At 39.9% G+C, this 9,425-nt stretch overlaps 2 protein-coding genes across 2 annotated transcripts; both read left to right on the top strand.

The window, feature by feature from the left end:
- The first annotated feature begins 1,645 nt into the window (after positions 1-1,645).
- On the top strand, positions 1,646-2,282 carry LOC138860681 (uncharacterized). The gene is made up of 2 exons (XM_070118694.1): positions 1,646-1,982; positions 2,074-2,282. The coding sequence occupies exons 1-2, from the start codon at positions 1,646-1,648 to the stop codon at positions 2,280-2,282; spliced, it is 546 nt and encodes a 181-aa protein (XP_069974795.1).
- A 37-nt stretch (positions 2,283-2,319) lies between these two features.
- LOC138860680 (uncharacterized) lies at positions 2,320-2,796 on the top strand. The gene is made up of 2 exons (XM_070118693.1): positions 2,320-2,367; positions 2,491-2,796. Exons 1-2 carry the CDS (start codon positions 2,320-2,322, stop codon positions 2,794-2,796), a joined length of 354 nt encoding a protein of 117 aa, XP_069974794.1.
- Positions 2,797-9,425: the final 6,629 nt, after the last annotated feature.

Raw genomic sequence — 9,425 nt, 5'->3', positions numbered from 1 at the left:
TATCTGAATTAATGTTAAAATCCTCATAATTACCAATAAAAAGCGAAAAGGTTTTTTTTCGACGTTTCTACGCTAGTTTTTGGGCCTTTTTTTTTCGAATTCTTGGATTTTACTACTTTTGGCCTTGATTTCATTATAAATAGACTGGATAATAATTATTATCATCATTATTATCATTACTGTCATTATTCTTATGGTCATTATCATTATAGTCATTATCATCATGATTATCATTATTATCATCATTATTGCAGTTATAATCATTATTATGCTACTTTTTATAGCTATTTTATCATTATAACTAATTCTATAATGATAATAGCAATAATGATAATTTTAGAAACAATAATGACAATAACAATAATTATCATGATAATTATATTATTTCTATTTTCATTATTAGTATGAAAATTATTGGAATAGAATTGATTATTGCTATTATGGCAGTAATTATAAAAATTATCATTGTAATTATGATTTTATCATTATTATCATTATTATTGTCATTATCATCATTTTCATCATAATTATCATCATTATTGCATAAAATGAAGGAAACCAGCCACGTATTACTGGACGGGGAGTTTACTCGGTTTAGAAGACCACCCATTGAGGCTTGTTCTTTTCAAGTCGTTAACCTCGGAGAACCTCCACAGTCGGGGAAACGTGCCGGTCCCAAGCCCGGATAAATTGGTGAGGGTTGCTTTAGGACGGGCATCTGGCATAAAACTTTGCTCCAACCAAATGAGTAAGGCAAATCAGAATCCAGACCTGGCTGGGGGCGTTCCCCACAAGCGACGCGCAAGGACATCGCCGTACACTTGTGAGAAATGGACGACAGCTACCGTATCAAGAGCGGATACGGCTAAGGAAGATAGCTCAGAGGAGGAGGAGGAAGAGAGTAGAGGAGGTAAAGGCAACAATTCGGATAGCCGCCGTGAACGTTGAGAGTATGACAGGAAGAGGACAGGAGATAGTGGAACTGATGGAAAGGCGCAGGTTTAAACATCACGTTTGTCCAGGAGACGAAATGGAAAGGCTGCAAGGCGAAGGAAATCGGAAATGGCTTCAAGTTGTTCTACAACGGGAGCAATGGAAAACGTAATGGAGTTGGTATTATCCTGAATGATGACATCAAGAAAGGCGTCTTGAGTGTGAAAAGGCGATCAGACAGGATTATCTGGATGAAAGTGGATCTTGAAAGAGAAATTGTAAACATCATGAGTGCTTATGCACCCCAAACGGGCTGTGATGAAGAAGAGAAAACGCAGTTTTGGGAAGACCTAGAGGAAGATCTGAGGGAAATACCGGAGAGTGAAAAGCTATGGATTGAAGGAGACTTCAACGGCCACTGCGGAAGCAACAACAGAGGAAAGGAGGATACCATTGGAATATGAGTTGGAGCGAGCAACGTGGCAGGCGATCAGTTGGTTGACTTTGCTATGAGTCACAGCCTTCGAATAGTTAACATTTTCCCTTCAAAAAAAGCAGAGAGACACAGGATAACATATAAGAGCAGAGATGCAGAGTCAAAAATTGATTACATCTTGTGTAGAATGAGTGACAGAGGAAGCATAAAAGACTGCAAGGTGTTCTTGGGTGAGAGTGTAACCAGCCAGCACAGACCACTTACATGTACACTGGGATGAGTGTAACACCAAGGAGGAAAGTAATAGGAGTACAAAGAAAAAAAATGGTGGAAAAATTGGCAGACAAAGATACGCAGAGCCAGTTTGTGGCAGCAGCAAGAGACAAACTACAGCAGAGTAAAAGGGAAGGAAATAGGAGCTTTGAGGAAGTGACGGAATACCTGAGAAAGCTAGGAGAAAGACTGTTAGGGAGAACATCAGGAAAGTGCAAACCTGGAAAAAAGACATGGTGGTGGAATGATGAGGTACAGGAGAGCCTCAAGAGGAAAAAGGAAGCAAAGAAAATTTTAGACATGGAGAATAACGATGAGAATAAAGAAGTATACAATTTGGGCAAAGAAAGAAGCAAAGAAGAGTGTTGCCGGGGCAAAGGCAAGAGAAATACCAAGTGCTGTATGAGGACATGGGGACCATCGATGGACAGAAGCGGGCACTGAGAATGGCGATGCAGAGAGACAAGAACTCAAAGACATCTACCAGACAAAGCTGACCAAGGGTGAAAAGGGGAATGTGTTAGTGGAAAATGCTGAGATACTGAAGAGATGGCAAGAATATTTCAGCAAACTGATGAATGAGGAGAACCCTAGAAAAAGCAGGAAAGAGACCCAGAGAGGGCGTGGAGAAAAGGCCTAGTGAGATCACAAGTGAGGAGGTGGAGAATGCTATGAAGATGATGAAGAATGGCAAAGCAGTGGGCCCAGACAATCTACCGGTCGAGGTGTGGAAGAGCTTAGGAATTACTGGGAAATTTAATATCTGAAGCAAGAACTCAACAAAATCATGGAGGAGGAGAAAAAACCCTGAATAATGGCGGAAAAGCACTTTAATACCAATTTCCAAGAATAAAGGAGACATCATGGAATGTGGTAACAACCGAGGCATCAAGCTCATGAGCCACAGCATGAAACTATATGAAAGAGTGCAGGAGAGCCGATTAAGGAAAATCGTGGAGATTAGTGAGGAACAGTTTGGCTTCATGAAAGGCAAGTCAACAACAGATGCCATCTTTGTGTTGAGGCAGTTACAAGAGAAATTCAGAAAGAATTCCACGGTGTGTTTATTGACCTGGAAAAGGCCTATGACAGGGTACCAAGAGAGCAGCTGTATTAGTGCATGCCAGATAAAGGGGTACCTAAGAAATACATAAGAGTGGTCAAAGACGTATGAATGTTGCGTGACTGAAGTGAAGTGTGCTGTGGGGAAATACACAATCCTTCCCAATACAAGGGGTTACACCAAGGATCAGCGTTGAGTCCATTTTTTATTTGCCATCATTATGGACTCGCACACGAAAGATTGCAGATGGAAAGCCCCCCGGAATATGATGTTTGCCGATGATGTGGTATTGTGTGCGAGAGAGAAGCGGGGCTGGAAGAAGATCTGGAGCTGTGGAGATATGCACTGGAGAGAAGAGGAATGAAGATCTCAAGATCAAAGACTGAGTATATGTGCCTGAATGGGACATCAACTGGGAGTGTGGAAATGTTGCATAGACAGTTACCAGAAACAATGGCATTTAAGTACCTGGGAAGTACACTTGAGACAGATGGAGGAGTCGGGGCAGAAGTAAACCGAAGGATACAATGTGGATGGAACAACTGGAAAAAGATGTCTGGTATCCTCTGCGACAAAAGTATACCATCGAAAGTGAAAGGCAGGATCCACATGTTGGTAATCCAATGGAAACGGTACCCCTGAGTACCCGTAACACCAAGAGACTAGAAGTGGCAGAAATGAAAATGTGCAGATGGGCATGTGGCCACACATTGAAAGATCACGTGAGGAATGAAGTGATTCAAGGAAAATTGGGAATCACGCACATTACGGAAAAGTTCAGGAAAGTCCAACTAAGGTGGTTTGGTCATGTGAAAAGAAGAGACGAGGAGTATGCTGGGCGCAGAGTGCTAGAGATGGCACCACCAGCAAGAAGACGAAAAGGAAGGCCGAAATTGAGATGGATGGACTGGCTGAGAAGAGATAGAAGCATTAGAGGAAGACGCACTAAACCCGGGGAAACCTGGAGGAAGAGGATAGCTGCAGCGACCCTGTAATGTAAAAGGGGAAAACTTGGAGAAGAAGAAGAATTGCATATAATGAAGGAATTGTCATGAAAATCATCACAATTGCCTGAATTAATGTTAAAATCATCATAATTACCAATAAAAATAATGAAAATTTTTAAAGAATAATGATAATTTTAGAAATAATAATGACAATAGTAATTATAATGACAATGATAATGATGTTATTATTTTTTCTATTGTCATTATTAGTCTGAAAATTATTGAAATAGATTTGATTATTGCTATTATTGCAGTAATTATCAAAATTATCATTATAATTATGATTTTATCATTATTATCATTATTATTGTCATTATCATTGTCATTATCATCATAATTATCATCATTATTGCATAAAATGTAGGAATTATCGTGAAAATCATCACAATTACCTGAATTAATGTTAAAATCCTCATATATACTTATAGAAAGCGAAAAGGGGGGTTTTCGACGTTTCTCTCAAAAGGTTGTAGTACGCTAGATTTTGCCGTTTCTTCTTCTTTTGGGAAATTATTACTTTTGGCCTTTATTTCATTAAAAATGGACTGGATAATAATTATTATCATTATTATCATCATTCCTGTCATTATTCTTATGATTATAATCATTATAGTCATCATCATGATTATCATCATTATTATCATCATTAATTTTTTTATAATGATTATTATGCTAATTATTATAGCTATTATCATCATCATAACTATTTTTATAATGACAATAGCAATAATGATAATTTTAGAAATAATAATGACAATAGTAATAATTATAGTGACGATGATAATGTTGTTACTATAATTTCTATGGTCATTATTAGTCTGAAAATTATTGGAATAGAGTTGATTATTGCTATTATTTCAGTAATTATCAAAGTTATCATAATTATGATTTTATCATTATCTTTAAATTATTGTCATTATCATTGTCATTATCGTCATAATTATCATCATTATGGCATATAATGAAGGAATTATCATGAAAATCATCACAATTACCTGAATTAATGTTAAAATCCTCATAATTACCAATAAAAAGCGAAAGAGTTTTTTTTCGACGTTTCTCTCAAAAGGCTGTAATACGTTCGATTTGTTTTCCTTTTTTCGACTTTTGAGGTTTTATTACTTTTGCCTTTATTTCATTTAAATGGACTGGATAATAATTATCATCATCATTATTATCATTATTGTCATTATTCGTATGATTATTATCATTAAAGTCATCATCATGATTATCATCATTATTGGAGTTATAATGATTATTATGCTAATTATTATAGCTATTTTCATCATAATAACTATTTCTATAATGATAATAGCAATAATGATAATTTTAGAAATAATAATGACAATAGTAATAATTATAATGACAATGATAATGATGTTATTATTATTTCTATTGTCATTATTAGTCTGAAAATTATTGGAATAGAGTTGATTATTGCTATTATTGCAGTAATTATCAAAATTATCATTATAATTCTGATTTTATCATTATTATCATTATTATTGTCATTATCATCATAATTATCATCATTATTGCATATAATGAAGGAATTATCATGAAAATCATCACAATTACCTGAATTAATGTTAAAATCCTCATAATTACCAATAAAAAGCGAAAAGTTTTTTTTCGACGTTTCTCTCAAAAGGCTGTAATACGCTAGATTTTGCCGTTTTTTCGACTTTTGGGATTTTATTACTTTTGGCCTTTATTTCATTATAAATGGACTGGATAATAATTATTATCATCATTATTATCATGACTATCATTATTTTTATGATTATTATCAATTTAGTCATTATCATCATTATTATCATCATTATTGCAGTTATAATGATTATTTTGCTAATTATTATAGCTATTTTCATCATCATCACTATTTTTATAATGGTAATAGCAATAATGATAATTTTAGAAATTATAATGACAATAATAATAATTATAATGACAATGATAATGATGTTATTATTATTTCTATTGTCATTATTAGTATGAAAATTACTGGAATAGAGTTGATTATTGCTATTGTTGCAGTAATAATCAAAATTATCATTATGATTATGATTTTATCATTACTATCATTAATATTGTCATTACCATTGTCATTATCATCATTATTATCATTATTGCATATAATGAAGGAATTATCATGAAAATCATCCCTATTACCTGAATTAATGTTAAAATCCTTATAATTACCAATAAAAAGCGAAAAGGTTTTTTACGACGTTTCTCTCAAAAGGCTGTAATACGCTAGTTTTTTTTTCGTTTTTTCGATTTTTGGGGATTTTATTACTTTTGGCCTTTATTTCATTATAAATGGACTGGATAATAAGTATTATCATCATTATTATCATTACTGTCATTATTCTTATGATTATTATAATTATAGTCATTATGATCATAATTATCAATATTATCATCATTATTGCAGTTATGATTATTATACTATTTTTATTGCTATTTTCATCATCATAACTTTTTTCATAATAATAATAGCAATAATGATAATTTTCGAAATGATAATGACAATAGTAATAATTATAATGACATATAATGGCGCCATCTGCGGTATGCAGATGGCGCCATTATATGTCATTAAAAAAACCTGCTAACTTCTTTCCTCTCCCCCTCAGTTAGCCGAGAGGCTCCGTGTTCGCCATAGGGAGGCTCCACGCCCCGTGGGAAAAATGTGGTGAGGCGAGCCGCGCTCAAGGTCGTGGGGGTTTTCCCCGCCCCACGAGTCGCGGCCTTGCCCCGCCGCACGATCTCGCGAGGTCGGCCGCGCGGTGAACACGAAAGTCTGCCGATGGCGCTGGGCCCCTCGATCCTTTTCCTCTTTCAACAAACCCACTCCACTATTACCCCAATTTTACCCCGCAGGCTGGGTGAAGCCCCGGCTCCTTCTTCTTCTCCTGAAATTCTTTTCCTCCTCCTTATCCTTCTCCTATCCCCACTCTTCCTTCCCCCCCCCCCCCCCTTTTTTACACACTTCTCTCTTCTCAGTGAGGGAGCTAAGCGAGCGAGCGATAACCGTGATACTCCAGAAAGCTGGGTATTTGTGTTACTCCGGAAAGTCACCAGTATGGCAATGGATTGGTATCCGCCATAGGCTGGTGTCAATCATCTCTTTAAGGAGCTTTTGTGTGTGGGTGTGAGTGCCCACAGGTATGGCTGGTGTAATGGAGATCGCCGGGGAGAGCCGGGGCGGCTCTCCCGTCGGCTAGGGCCTGGGTAGGCCTAGTTGCTGCTTGCTGTGTCTTGCTCGGCTGGAGGATAGTGAGTGATGAACTCGAAATCGAAATCGAGAGAGAAGGGGGGGAAGGAAGGAGGGAGAGGGGAAGGATAAGGAGGGGATAGAAAGGATGATTTAGTGAGAGAGAAAGAGCCGGGGCTTAACCCAGCGTGCGGGGTAATTGATGGGGGATAGATGACTGGAGTCGGAAAAGGCGGGAAAAGGCTGGCGAGGGGAGGCTCCGCGCATTCCGTGCTCGCCGCAGCCATGGCATGATTCACCCGTTTGGCGTGGAACTGGCGGGCCAGCTCCGCGCCAGCAAGGGTGGCCATGCCCGGGCTGCGGGTTGCGCTCGGCGAACGGGGGAGGAGGGGGTAGGAGGGCAGCCTGCCAGGCGCCATCTGCGGCTCCACCGTGCACGGACTTATCGCCCATGGCAACGGTGGTGCCCTCGGCTAACCTCGATACTGCGAGGATGGAAGGAGGATGAAAGCAGATGCGACCGCAACGAGTCTATCTCCCCCGCCTGCGTCAATCAGAGATTTCTCTCTGTCGGCGGCGGGACTTCCGTGGAGATGTGCTCGGGCGGTCACATCACGGGTGGATTATCATCACTGGTCGTGGCACCTCCTCCCCGGCTCGCGCGTTGGCACTCCTTACGACAAAGGAGCCGCGGTCATGGCTCGGGTACGAGCGGCAGATGCCACGTGTCGGAAATCCGGAACCAGTGAGATGAGGGTAAGGATTAGGATGCGGGACGCTTACGCGATGTGAGGGAAATGAGGTGGGAGATGAGGTCGAAGATGCCGTCACACAGGGAAAGGGGTTAAAGGGAAAGTTAATTAAAAGGGGGGATAGGGCTTACCGGAGGGTAGTTGGTTATTGGGGAGGTTAAAAGTTCCGTTGGAGAACGAGAACGAACTTAAACTTAAAAGAACTTAAAAACGCAAAAACAAAACTTAAAAACTTAATTTAAAAGAACTTAAAACACAAACAAATTAAAACTACAGTGTAAAAGAAACAACTACATGCATCAAAAACAATGATTAAACGAGTAAATAAAATAAAAGTGAACGTTAAAATGAACATTAAAAACATTAAAAAACAAACAAACACAAAACAGGAGAAATGAGCCGAGCCAAGGACATCCCGGGGCCCGTCACATCGTGATGTGGCGGGCCTCGGGGTGTTCCCTCACGCACAGCGTGGCTGGCCATTTCTCGGGGGAGTTAGAACCATGCTAAGTAGTTAAATTAATAACAACAATAAAATAAAACATGAGAGGGGAGAGCGAGAAAGATAGGAGGTGAGAGAGTACACAAAGGAAAAGAACGCGCTGCCAAGCTCAGAAAGCTGGCTCAATCTCCTCAGACCAGTCCAGAGAAAAGAGATCACCGCCTATCCCGCTCCTCCGTCCCTGGATGAAGGCGCTGGAGCGCTCTATCCAGTCGGGGCACCATGCACGGAGTTTGTCGAGTTGTTTACAAATCATCCATCGCCACACGAGGTTCAGCGGGAGCACCGCTGCCCTCTCGTGTAATCGTGCTGTTGACACAAAGTCGTCCCACGCCACGCTGTAGACCCAGCGAAGTGCTTTGTTCAGGACGATCTGTAGCTTGCGTCTGTTTCTAGGTGCGGCGAGTTTAAGTGGTGCGTACGTGAGGAGTGGTGTGATGAGTGCTTTGAGCAGGTGCAGCTTCGTGCGCGTGGCAGCGCATCTGAATCGATAAAGCGATTGTAAGGTCTTTCTAGCCAATGCGGCTTTTGAAGAGGTATGATAGTGAAATCTAAACATGGTGTCAAAAGTGACACCGATGACGGTGCAAGAGTGTGTTATTTGAAGAGGTGCTTGTAGTCTGTCGAAAGAGTTTAGGTATATTGGATCGTAAGGAGGATTGTGTCTTGGGTTTATAAAAAGGACTTTTGTTTTTGTCGAGTTAGTTTTGATAAGCCATTTGTGCTCCCATCGAGAGACGGTGTCAAGCTTGTCGTTGATTCGTCGGACGACACCAGCGAGCGAATCGTGTCTAGCTAAGTGCGTGCAGTCGTCAGCGTAAAGTAACGTCAGTGAATCAGGGAAGGTGGGGTCGGGGAGGTCATTAGTGTATAATATGTATAGTGTTGGGCTGATTATGCTGCCTTGAGGTACACCTGCGTGCATATTGATTGTAGAGGAAACTTTGCCTTTAAATTTTAGCTTTAATTTACGGTCATCCAAGAAGCTGCAAAGCAGCTTCTTGGTGCACGAGGGAAAATTGAATTTAGTGCAGATTTTGTACTTCAAGCCAGCATGCCAGACCGTGTCGAAGGCTCGCTCCACGTCTTTGGTCACGAGGACCGTCTTAAGTTGTCTGTCTTTGTTGTTAAGACAGTAGTTAGTCAGTAGGTTCAGTGCGTCAGTAGTCGAGCGGTGAGAGCGAAAGCCAAATTGTTTGGAAGAAAGTAGGTCATGGTCGTCGAGATACCGCCTTAGTC

The sequence above is a fragment of the Penaeus vannamei genome, chromosome 42 (genome assembly GCF_042767895.1).
Source record: "Penaeus vannamei isolate JL-2024 chromosome 42, ASM4276789v1, whole genome shotgun sequence".
NCBI classification, from domain to species: domain Eukaryota; kingdom Metazoa; phylum Arthropoda; class Malacostraca; order Decapoda; family Penaeidae; genus Penaeus; species Penaeus vannamei.
This window is presented reverse-complemented; position numbering and strand designations above follow the sequence as displayed.

Coding starts and splice junctions, on each gene's coding strand:
- LOC138860681 (XM_070118694.1), top strand. CDS start 1,646: ATGAGTGTAACACCAAGGAGGAAAGTAATAGGAGTACAAAGAAAAAAA. Junction 1,983..2,073: donor TAAAGAAGTATACAATTTGG/GCAAAGAAAGAA, acceptor ATCGATGGACAG/AAGCGGGCACTGAGAATGGC.
- LOC138860680 (XM_070118693.1), top strand. CDS start 2,320: ATGATGAAGAATGGCAAAGCAGTGGGCCCAGACAATCTACCGGTCGAG. Junction 2,368..2,490: donor CAGACAATCTACCGGTCGAG/GTGTGGAAGAGC, acceptor CCAATTTCCAAG/AATAAAGGAGACATCATGGA.